The 12,337-nt window shown below is 44.0% G+C and overlaps 1 protein-coding gene across 1 annotated transcript in view; it reads right to left on the bottom strand.

The window, feature by feature from the left end:
- The window catches only part of MRPS9 (mitochondrial ribosomal protein S9), a 43,155-nt gene extending 31,031 nt beyond the window's left edge, over positions 1-12,124 (bottom strand). The window contains exons 1-2 of the mRNA XM_054163171.1: positions 12,044-12,124; positions 1,176-1,355 (exon numbers count right to left, since the gene is read on the bottom strand). Coding sequence (XP_054019146.1) covers positions 1,176-1,355; positions 12,044-12,124 — 261 coding nt within the window. The remainder of the gene's footprint in view (positions 1-1,175; positions 1,356-12,043) is intronic.
- Positions 12,125-12,337: the final 213 nt, after the last annotated feature.

Genomic DNA, 12,337 nt, shown 5'->3' with positions numbered 1-12,337 from the left:
TTCCTATGGATTTGTGACTTGAACTCAGCTTCCCATATGGATTTTCTGATACCTGATAAAATTCAAGTTTTATTTCAGCCTTTTTCTCAGCAGGCCATAAACTGTGTGTCTCTTTTCTACTTTGCTATCTATTTTCAGAGAAGTTTTCAGAACTTAGTTTTGAAGCCTGTCAAATGTGTTTGAAATCAGCCTGTATCACCACCTACAGATGCAGTTCTTTCTTGGCATAAGCATGCTGTCAAGACCTCTTATGTGGACATAGCTATGCTGACAGAATTTTGCTATTGAGAAGGGTAACAATCTCCTTGCCCTGAAAAAAAATAAACCACACACATCTCTTTTGGCACATACCACATTACTTCATCTACCCTAAGGGCCCTGCTGATACACTGTGCTGCCATGCCTATAGTAATAGTGCTGTTGCTGCACAGAGAAAGCTTCAGCTGTGAGACTTCATACAGCTTCACCTAAGTGAATGTCATCAAATGACATTTCTTCTCCCTACCTCTGATGTGATAAAATAAGACAGAAATGACAGAAGTGAAGACCAGGTGGGACATTAAAAAAAAACAAAAAACAAACATGCAACAAAACATTTTTCTGAGTGAAAGGGAGCGTATCTATACACATCTATAGCCTAAATGACATGGAGAAAGAGGACACTCATCTGATAGAGAGAATGAAGCTACTGATAGGAGCTTCAGTTCACATCTATATTAAAATTCCTAAGTTAAACCACACTACTAGTTATAAAACATCCTATAAAATTTAATTTGCATTACCAGCAATCACAGTATCACACAAGAAAATCTGACCTAAATATACACAGCAGGTCAAATTGCAGGTAAACGTTTCAAAGTGCTGCATAAAGCTTTACAGTGCCTCTTATAACCGCAGATCAAGGGGATTATCCATTAGTACTTTTAAAAACAACCTACTGTGCTTTAGCAAGATATGGTATACAGCTCTATACTGTAATGTTTGACCTCACATGGAAGCAAGGATAGAATCTCTATTCACAGTCACAGTTGAATGTTTGCAATGTATAGTTGCATTCTTTCTTATTCTGACAGTTTGATTAAAATTCACAGAGAGCTGAGGGGCTCGTGCTGAAGTGCTTTCAATATCTGAAACTCTACAGTAAATTTCTTCTCCAACAGAGCAACTGTACTTACATCAATATCCTCTTGGGTAAAAGTTTCTGGATCTTCTCCCATCATGTTGGCTAAATGTCTCTTTCCTAGGTTGAACTCTTCAATCTGTTTTTTAATAAATTCCTCTGTGTACTTTTCAGGTCCTGAGGCTCCTATATTCTTCCTCTGCACTGTTGTAGTGGTATAGATTAGCCTTAACATCTAACCAAAACAAAAAAGAGAAAAGCAAGAGATTTATTTTGTATTTTTGGTGCAGTGAGCTCTAAATAAAATGTATAATAAGCCATTCATACCTGTAACAAGATTCAACACATTACTGTAATAAATCAGAAAAGACAGTATTATTCATGAAACCACTATCTTCCAGTCATTTAATACACATTCTAGGAGATGAGCATTTTCTCACATTACAATTAATTCAGAAGATTTTTCTGAGGGTAAAGCAATGTAGTATCATACCAAGCACATCCAGCAAAAGCAAAACAGCACTGACCCAACTGATGCATTCTTAAAAGAGGCTTTGGGTTTTTTTTTATCTATAATAAATAAATAAATAAATAAATTAGCAGGTTTTCCCTTCACCTAAAGGTATCCCATATCAAAGTATAAGAACTATCTGCGGGGCAGCCCTCTAGCAAGTTTCAGAAGTGTCTCTCTGCACAAATGCTGCTAAAGGCTCTGTCCGGCAACGCTATGGCGTGCTTCTTCCTTGTTCATAGTGCCAGAATGGTTCTTAAGCTGTTTTCCTGTCTCAGGTAGAATGATTAGAAACTTAGTAAGGTGGTTCTCACCAGCCAATACTACTGAGCCAATGCTCAGAAGTCATAACTCCATGAACAGTTATCTTTCAAGCTTTGTGGGATACAGCTTTGGCTTCTACTTCCATCAAGACAAACAGTAATTAAGATGACTAATTTCCATCAAGTTCTCTGCCATAGAAACTGGAGCTTCACTGACAGAGTCAAATGTCCCAGATCTAGCCTAGTGCCAATATTATGCACTATTTTGTCTCTCCAACATTAGTATTACAGCCTTCTGCAACCTAATTATTCCAGAAACTGAATGAGAACCAATTATTTGTCTGGTCTTCTGTGGGTGGGAGGAGGAATGGAATTAGAAGAAAAAAGGGTGTGTGAGACAGAAAAGCAAAGACAGAAAAAGAATCATTTCTGAATCAGAAAAATACCCAGCTCTGTTCATCAAATAGTGCTCTCAAGACACTTCTCACTGGTCTCTTCAAAATGGCACAGCTTGGCTTTGTGAGTAGACAGTGCAGTTTGACAAGACAGAGCAAGCCCATCTCACAGCCCAGCCCTTCAATTCCCCCGTGCTAACTCTGGTGCTCAGACCCTTCTGTAAGCCAGCTCAGATCCTGAAACGCAGACACCAACTTCTGCATCCTCCCAACAAGTGGGCAGTTATAACCTGAACCAGTAAGCCCAAGTAACTTAAGAGGAGTGTGAAAAGAGCCAAAAATTACATGAAAAGGTATCTGAACCACACAACTGGGAGTAGGGAAGCAGAAGCAAGTCCTCTCTTTATCTTGACTTGTTTGAGCAAATCATTAAATTGCCTCCACTACTCCTGGAGCTGCAGCCTCAGTCTACCTTTATCCAAACATTAAAATTCAAACATACATAACAAAGTGAACTAGTTAGCATTCTTACTATGAGCAATGGAATAAAGCTAACATTTGAAATTATTAAATGCCCAAGAGAAAAGAACTGTCTCCTTGCAACTACAATTTAGACATGCTGACTATTTTGATGGGTTTTACCAGAGTTGAGCTAACATGAATAGCATAAAATACTTGTTATCTTACTGTAACTAATACAGCACAAACCTTCAAAAGCCAGTTATAACCACAATGACATAAAAAACACATCTCATCAAAACAAGATGACAAGATGGAAGACAAACACAAATGTGTTCACTTTCTGTTACTAACAGGAGTTAGCGTACACAAACTCTTGTGACTAGAAGGTTTGGATGTTCTATGGTCAAGGCCTACATGAACTGGAAATGAAACACAGCTTTTCTTGTAATTTCAGGCCCTAGTTGTCATTCCTGACATTTGGTAGCCCAGTATGGACTGGTGCAACACATCCAATTTGCTTCACCAATTTGTAAAGCTATTCATGATCAATTTACCTGTCCATGGCTGTCTCAGGTTTCAATGTATAACAGCCCCACTTAAAATTTCAATTTGGAATAAAGATTACAGTACTGTGCCTTAAGCTTATGTACAGCACATGCTTGTGATGCAGTATAGGTCCTATGAATTCAATATGGCTCGATACAGAAGGCAAGGTAATCTTTGAATAACAAGCTCACTTAAGATGGAAAGAACTGACCCTCTATGCTTCTGCAATGTGACATAAAGATATGTCTCAGAAAAGCCACCAGTACCTCTCCCAAGAAAAACATAAAACCAGCTCCAAAGTAGAATTTGGCTCTGAAGAATCTGTTGTTGCTTTGTAGTCTCCACAACTTGTATGCATCATATGCAATGCTAGTCCTGGTCTCCCCTCCCTTTTTTGTATTTATTTACAAAACATTCGTATTTTCTGTGAGGTAACATTGATACATACAGAATTAAAAGACCAATAATCGAAGTGTTAAATGTACACATCTCCTACAGGCAGTGTTCTAGTGATTTGCTTAGAATCTAACAGTAAGGAAAACAGAGGTAACTGCATATTCTCTCCCAGTTACTCCTCAGGAAAGTATTAAGAAAGACAGAAGATACATTTAATTGTAACTAATGATTTGTAATTCTTGTTAAGGAACATATGATTCCTTATTACTTGGCCAAAATTGCTTTCTCTCTGCTATGCTTTAAACAGAATACTTTAAAAAAAATAAATAAAAAGAAATCCATGTTATTCCTGTCAATTTCTATTGTAATTTTCTCATTTTTACCCTTCTTCCCTCAAGCTATTCATATTTCTCCCTAGCTTCGGTTTGGCACTAATCAAAAGTCCCTGGACACACAAACTGTTCATAATTAGAAAACAGCCTCTTATGCAAATTAATATCTATTGTATTGCTACCTCTTCTGGGATAAGAGTACCATTTCATGGGTGGTACAGGCAAGAACTGCAAAGCACAGCTAAATGCTTCTGGCCTTTCGGTCAAACAAGAAAGGCTGTTCCTCTACTTCCTAGAGGAAACCACTGAGGTTTGCATTCGCTTCTATACACATTTCTGAAAGCACTACTACAGACAGGTGCCTCACCACGTTTTTACAGAGTAACTGTTAACAGTACTCCTGAAGTAACAGACTCTTCCACTAGGACAAGAAAGAAAGGAAAGCCTTTACTTCTGGACACACTTCCTTGGTATCAACCATCCCCTCCCAACTCCTTCCCAGGCAATCTAGTACTAAAATGCTGTTTGGCAAATTCTGATTTCTGGGGGATCTTAAATTTATAGAAAATCAGCTTATGTAAAATTTGCCTCATTAAAAAAAACAGGGAGAGGAGGGGCGTTTTTAGACAACTTTGACTTTTCTGGGCTATTTTCCTCCAGAGGGGAAAAAGCCCAAAAAAACACCACCACCACACACAAAACAAAAAATCTCCTACAACTGAACAACAACCCAAAAAAAAGGGGAAAACAAGAAAAAAAACAACCCCAAACCCAGAACACTTCTTTTTACACATCCTGTTTATTTTGCTTCACTGGAGTTATAGGGATATGAAATCAACACAGGTCACTAACAGAGGAGTCAAACTTCCTGTACTTCTGGAATGGGAGGAAAGCAAGATGCAACAACAGGAGGCTAAATTCAAGAGAAAACGTCCATTTTACGTGACAGAATTACAGGGATTGAAGAAGATGCCAAATGATGTGGCATGCATGCAGTTACACCATTTTCATGCTGCTTCCATGCTCTAAGCTGGCAGACTTCAACCATCTCTTTTTCTGAAATCATGCAGCGCACAAATTTGTATTAAAGTTATCTTCACAACAGAACTTCCCTAGGACATGTGGACCTGGAGCTGTATAACCACATCAGCACGAAGGACTAAAGTTGCCCTGTGTTCATTGATCAGATTACTGCACAGCTAGCACCACTGTATCCCACAGATGTACAACATAAGACAGTCATCCTCTGGTCACTTTTCACACAAGAGAAAAACACATGTCGCAGTCATGCAGAATGGAAATGCTTGAACCCATCCCAAGTTTCCACAGAACTACTTTCTGTTCAGTAGGCAAGTTTTGGCTTTATAGTGTGCTGGTTTACCAAAATGTGTTTTAATTGCTTTATTCAACATTTATGTTAGCTCAGGTTTCAATTGGCCTACCAGTATCAAGTTTATGATATAAGAAGCCATCTGTAAAACATCTCAGAAACTATCACAAGGTGTCAGCAAACAAACATAAGTGATTTTTAAACTACTTTTTTCTTCTGATGAGATGCTTCATGAAATCAACTATAAACTTGTCAAAACAAAGTCTCTTGACAAGTAACTCTAAAACTGCATCTCCTCCACCCAGAAAAATCTACTTTCTGTGCATACTGGACCACACCTGCATATCAAATTTTGTTCACACTATATACTACACAAATAAAAGATAGCTTTAAGTGTACACATACATGGCAAGTGCCAGGGAAGTATAACAGGAAACAGAAAATTTAGATCCAGTGGCTTTGAGACTTAAATTATTGGATAATAACAGGCTCTTCAACTGCAGAAAAAGCTGCTCCATTCCAAGCATTTAGCTCTGGAAGACTGTGACCAAATTGCTAACATCTCCTCCTGATATCAGTATAAAACATCATCCACAGGGATTTAGACAAGGTAGCCAACCAAGCAAATTAAATAGCACTCTGAACTCTTCTGTTGATAACAGACATTCAATCACATAAGTGACTGACAGTAGCTAGTTCTTTTTTAATTTCTAAATTATGCTCTCTGCAGTTTGCTTATTAGAAGAACAAGAAACTAAACCTGTTGTTCAAAGATAACAAGTACTGGAATTACAAAGCTTCTCTCCCACTTCCAATCTCAATGTGAGATACTTTCAAATACATCCAAAAAAATACAAGTCTTTCTGCGACAAAGACAAGAAGTGATGAACTAAATTCTAGCCAGAGATTTTTAGGGTAAGCAGCATTAAAAGAAGTTCCCTTACAGTAAGGATGGGTAAGTGTTTGATGTAAGAAATCGTTATAGCAGGTCAGAACAATGATATATCAACTTAGTACTCTGTCCTCAATAGCCGCCAGTCTCAAAGCCACAAGAAGAAGACAAACAAGTAGTGATCATTTTCAAGGGTTGCTTGCCCAGTTTCCAGCAGTCTGTGGTTCAGAGACATGCTAACATCTTGCTTTTATCAGTCCTCAGTGGAATTGCCTTCCAAGGTTTTTAAATTTCTTTTTGTGTTCACATAAGTGCTTAATACCCTGAATATCCTCATCAAATGGTCTCACAGGTTAACTGCAACTTGTGGAAAGAGAAGTCTCTAAGTTTCCTGGGCCCTGTTTCCCATCAGTTCCCTTCATATCCTTTGCTTCAGACGGTAGGATGATTTATATATAGCTATAGAATTATGTACTGATAACAGATCTCTCAAGGCCTCTTCCAGCCTTACCATCTACAATGACTCCTCCTTCAAGATAATATCCTTCTGTACAAAAAAAAGTTTTCAGTTCAAACTCAAGAAAGTTCCCAGGTAGGAAAGCTAAGTCACTGTCATAATCACACCTTTGATACAGGATAATCACAGAATCACCAAGGTTGGAAGAGACCTCAAAGACCATCAAGTCCAACCTGTCACCACAGACCTCATGACTAAACCATGGCACCAAGTGCCACATCCAGTCTCCTCTTGAACACCTCCAGGGATGGTGACTCCACCACCTCCCCGGGCAGCACATTCCAAAGGCAAATCACTCTCTCTGTGAAGAACTTCTTCCTAACATCGAGCCTAAACCTCCCCTGGCACAGCTTGAGACTCTGTCCTCTTGTTCTGGAGCTGGTTGCCTGGGAGAAGAGACCAACCGCCTCCTGGCTACAACCACCCTTCAGGTAGTTGTAGACAGCAATAAGGTCTCCCCTGAGCCTCCTCTTCTCCAGGCTAAACAATCCCAGCTCCCTCAGCCTCTCCTCATAGGGCTTGTGCTCAAAGCCTCTCCCCAGCCTTGTTGCCCTTCTTTGGACACCTTCAAGTGTCTCAATGTCCTTCTTAAACTGAGGGGCCCAGAACTGGACACAGGACTCAAGGTGTGGCCTAATCAGTGCTGAGTACAGGGGCACAATGACCTTCCTGTTCCTGCTGGCCATACTATTCTTGATGCAGGCCAGGATGCCATTTGCCTTCCTGGCCACCTGCACACATTGCTGGCTCATGTTTAGGCGGGTGTCAATCAGCACCCCCAGGTCCCTCTCTGTTTGGCAGCTCTCCTGCCGCTCCGACCCCAGCCTGTAGCTCTGCATGGGGTTGTTGTGGCCACAGTGCAGAACCTGGCACTTGGATTTGTTGAATGCCATCATGTTGGACTCTGCCCATCTGTCCAGTCAGTCGAGGTCCCTCTGCAGAGCCCTTCTACCCTCTAACTGACCAACATCTGTTCCCAACTTGGTGTCTTCTGCAAATTTGCTGATGACTGACTCAATGCCCTCATCCAGATCATCAATGAAGATGTTAAAGAGAATGGAGCCCAGCACTGATCCCTGGGGGACTCCACTAGTGACTGGCTGCCAGCTGGATGTGGCACCATTCACCACCACTCTCTGGGCTCGGCTCTCCAGCCAGTTCCTAACCCAGCACAGAGTGTTGCTGTCCAAGTCACGAGCTGACAGCTTGGCCAGGAGTTTGCTGTGGGGGATGGTGTCAAAGGCCTTGCTGAAGTCCAGGTAGACTACATCCACAGGCCTCCCCTCGTCCACCAGACGGGTCACCTGATCATAGAAGGAGATCAGGTTGGAGAGGCAGGACCTGCCCCTCCTAAATCTATGTTGGCTGGACCTGAGCCCTTGGCCATCCTTCAGGTGCGCAGTTATTGCTGCCAAGATAATCTGCTCCATCATTTTCCCTGGCACTGAGGTCAGGCTGACTGGCCTGGAGTTTCCAGGTTCCTCCATCCGACCCTTCTTGTGGATGGGGACCACATTGGCCAGTTTCCAGTCATCTGGGACCTCTACGGTGAGCCAGGACTGGTGGAAAACGGAGAGCAGCTTGGCCAGATCATCTGCCAGCTCACTCAGCACCCTAGGATGGATCACATCTGGTCCCCTGGACTTGTGAGTATCCACGTGGCTCAGCAGGTCCCAAACAAATTCCTCATGAATTTCCAGAGCAATACACTACTCCCTGACACCATGACCCAGCTCAGGAGGTCACTTGTCCTGAACTCCTCCTGCCCTACTGTTGAAAATTGAGGCAAAGGCAGTATTCAGGACCTCAGCCTTTTCCTCATCTTCAGTTACAGTGTTCCACTCCAGGTCCAATAAGGAGTGGAAGTTCTTCTTGCCCCTCTTTTTAGTGTTAATATATTTGTACAAATGCTTTTTATTATCTTTCACAGAGGTGGCTAGCTTAAGTTCTAACTGGGCCTTTGCCTCTCTAATTTTTCTCCTACATAATCTAACAACATCCTTAAACATATCAGGAGAAGCCTTCCCCTCCTTCCAAAGGCAATACACCCTTATTTTTTCCCTTAATTCCTTCAAGAGCTGCTTGTCCATCCAGGCCGGTTGCCTTCCCTGCCGGCTCATCTTTCAGCACATGGGAACTGCCAGTTCCTGTGCCTTCAAGAGCTCCTGTTTGAAGTAGGTCCAACACTCCTGGACCCCTTGGTTCTTAAGGGCTGCTACCCAGGGAACTTTGCGAATAAGTTTCTTAAAGAGGCTGAAGTTTGCCATTCAGAATTCCAAGGTGAGGGTTCTGTTACTGCTCCTCCCTATCTCCCTGCATATTGAAAACTCCACTATCTCATGATCACTGCACCCTAGGCAGCCTCCCACCTTCACATCTCCCAACAGCCCTTCTCTATTGGAGAACAGCAGGTCACGCAGAGCCTGACCCCTGGTAGGCTCACTTAACAGCAGCATCAGGAAGCTGTCCTCCATGCACTCTATGAATCTTCTGGACTGCCTTCTCTCTGCTGAATTAAGTTCCCAGCAGATATCTGGCAGGTTAAAGTCACCTACAAGGACAAGATCTGATGATCTTCAGACAGCCTCCAATTGCTTATAGAATATTTCATCAGCCTCCTCATCCTGGTTGGGTGGTCTATAACAGACTCCAACCAGGATGTCAGATTTGTTAGGCTGCCCTCTGAATTTAACCCACAGGCTCTCAATCCTTTCATCCTCCACCTCCTCTGCGGCAAAGAGCGACTCCTTGATATACAGAGCCACCCCTCCTCCTCTTCTCCCTCACCTGTCTCTCCTAACGAGCCTGTAACCCCTCAGTGTAGTACTCCAATCATGTGTGTTATCCCACCATGTTTCTGAAATGGCAACCATATCAAAGTCATCCTGGTGGACCAGGACTTCCAGTTCTTCTTGCTCATTGCCCATACTGTGTTCATTGGTGTACATGCACTTCAGCTGGGCTCTCGATTTCTCAATTAACCCTAATTTGTGTCCCACTCTCTCCTCTTCAGAAACTGGTTTCCTCACCCACCCCCTTCAGACCTAGTTTAAAGCCCACTTAATGAGCCCTGCCAACTCTAGTGCTAGTACCCTCTTGCCTTTTCTAGATAATTGCACCTCATCAGGTTCCAGCAGGTCAGGTGCAGTAAAAGTTGCCCCTTGATCAAAGAACCCAAAATTCCGTTGCTGGCACCATCGCCTGAGCCAATTGTTGATGGTGTGGCTTCTCCTGTTTCTCTGAGGAAACTAAGCAGAACACCACTTGCGCTCCTGCCCCATCAATCAATTGTCGAGGGCCTTGAATTCTTTTTTAATCGCTCTGGTGCCCTTCTAATCAATTTCATCGCTTCTAGCTTGGATTACCAGCAATGGGTAATAGTCAGAGGCCTGGATTAGCTTTGGGAGTCTCCTTGTGATGTCCCTTACCCAGGCCCCCGATAGGGAGCAGACCTCCCTGTGGGATGGGTGGGGAAGACATATGGGTCCCTCACTACCCCTCAGGAGAGAGTCCCCAACAACTATAACCCCTCTCCTTTTCTTTGTGGAGCTGGTTGTTATAGTTGGCGGGCACTGCTTGGCCTTAGGCATCTCCCCAGATGGCTGCTCCTCAGCCCTCTCATCCCCATTGCCCTCATCCTGCAGGGCCTCATACTTATTATGCAAGGAATACAATCAAAGCAACAGAAACTATTCCAACTGAGAACACAAATTCAAGTGTTAAGAGTATTTTCAGTCTTATTCTCATTTCTTGGACAACTTAGGCTCCTGTATTTCTGACTGCTGCAAAAAGAACTACTCACATAGGCACCAGGTCTTTCTTTATCCCTAATGGTAAAGTTAATCTACAAGTAACCAATATAAACAGTTCCAATTGCTCCTTCCAGTATTACCTTTCACTTCTTTGCTGCATCTATCTTCCATTACCCCATGGTTTGGTTTGTTCAGTCACTGAACAGTTCTTCAGTCCTTATTGTCCTAAATTACTTTGTAACTTGAAAGTGTTACCAGAATGCCTTTTTATCCACTTGCTGCTCACTGATTAAATATACATACAGGTATATCAAATACCACTCCACAAACAGTGGCTGTCCTCAATACTGACAGCAGCTAAGCATTTTAATTACACAGCAATCAGCTGAGTACCAATATCTCTCAAAACAAACTGGTAATTCTCTTTAATCGGAAGTTACAGCACTTGCGGAGCACATTTCTTTCCCCACTGCACCAACTGGGAGATTTCATTATCTACTTACCTGCTGATGAAACACTATTTAAGATGATCTACCTGGAAAAATATAATTTTAAAGTAGAATCACAGAATATTTTGGGTTACAACAGACCTTTAAGGGTTTTTTTCATTCAACTCCCTACAGTAAGCAGAGACATCTTCAACTAGATCAGGTTGCTCAGAGTTCTGCCCAACCTGACCACAAATGCTTCTAGGATGGGACATCTGCCATCTCTCTGACAAACCTGTGCCAGTGTTTTACCACTCTCATTGTAAAACATTTCTTCCACTATATCTAGTCTAAATCTATCCTCATTCAGTTTAAAACCATTAGCCCTTGTTCTATTACAACAGGTCCTGCTGAAAAGGCTGTCCACATCTTTCTTACAGGCCCTCTTTACATATAAAGGTCACTCTAAAGTCTCCCTGGAACCTTCTCTTCTCCAAGCGCAATCTCAACACTCTCAGCCTTTCCTCACATGTCTTTCCAGCTCTCCGATCATTTTTGTGGCCCTCTCCTAGAAGCTGCTCCAACAGGTCCATGTCTTTCCCTGGGCTGAGGGCTCCAGAGCAGGCCCCAGTATTCCCAGTGGTCTCACCAGGGCAGACTCTGTTCTAGTGATACATATGTAATAAATCAGCGTTTAACTACGCGTTTTCTTTACATTAAACGCCGCTCACAAAAGCGCTGGCTTGACCGCGGCGCCGGCCGTCACATTCCCCGCCCCAGTGCTGCCCCTTCTGCCCCGCGCACACACCGCCGGCACCTGGTAGGCCTCTGCTCCGTCGGCCCGACCGCCCGGAAGCGGCACCACAACCCGGCCCAACCAAGGACTTCGAAATGAGCGCGCTGTCAATTCGCCATGGGCACCCCTGCCCCGCAGCGGCGGCGGGGACGTGAGTCCGCCCCATGGCCGCTCACTTCACCTCCCGCAGCCTCCGCGCTAGCTTCCTGCCACCGCACGAGAACCACTCCCCCGCCCCAAAAGCGGAACCCACAGGCCCCAAGCACTGAGGGCCATAGGGAAAGGGCCCGGCCCGGCTCTCACCTGGGCGCGCAGGCCGCCAGGCGGTTCCAAAGCACTCCAACGGCCGCCCAGCCGCAGCACGCGCCCCAGGGCCGCCGCCATGCCCGCAGCTCCCCTCCGCGGCCGCCAGGGCAGAGCAGCTCGCCACCGCAGGCCCCGGCGCCGCCGATTGGCGAGGGAGACTGGAGGGGCGGGGCCGGAGGCGCGCCTGCGCGCTGCACTCGCCCCCCGCCCCGGGCTGTGCGCGGCGCCAGTCCGCGTGGTCTAGCATCGGGGAGCGGTCCTGGCGGCGTCGGGGGATGTTTTGGGAGGCTG

This window comes from Dryobates pubescens, chromosome 7 (assembly GCF_014839835.1).
Source record: "Dryobates pubescens isolate bDryPub1 chromosome 7, bDryPub1.pri, whole genome shotgun sequence".
Lineage (NCBI taxonomy): Eukaryota > Metazoa > Chordata > Aves > Piciformes > Picidae > Dryobates > Dryobates pubescens.
The sequence above is the reverse complement of the archived record's forward strand: the minus strand, read 5'-3'. Positions and strand labels throughout refer to the sequence as shown.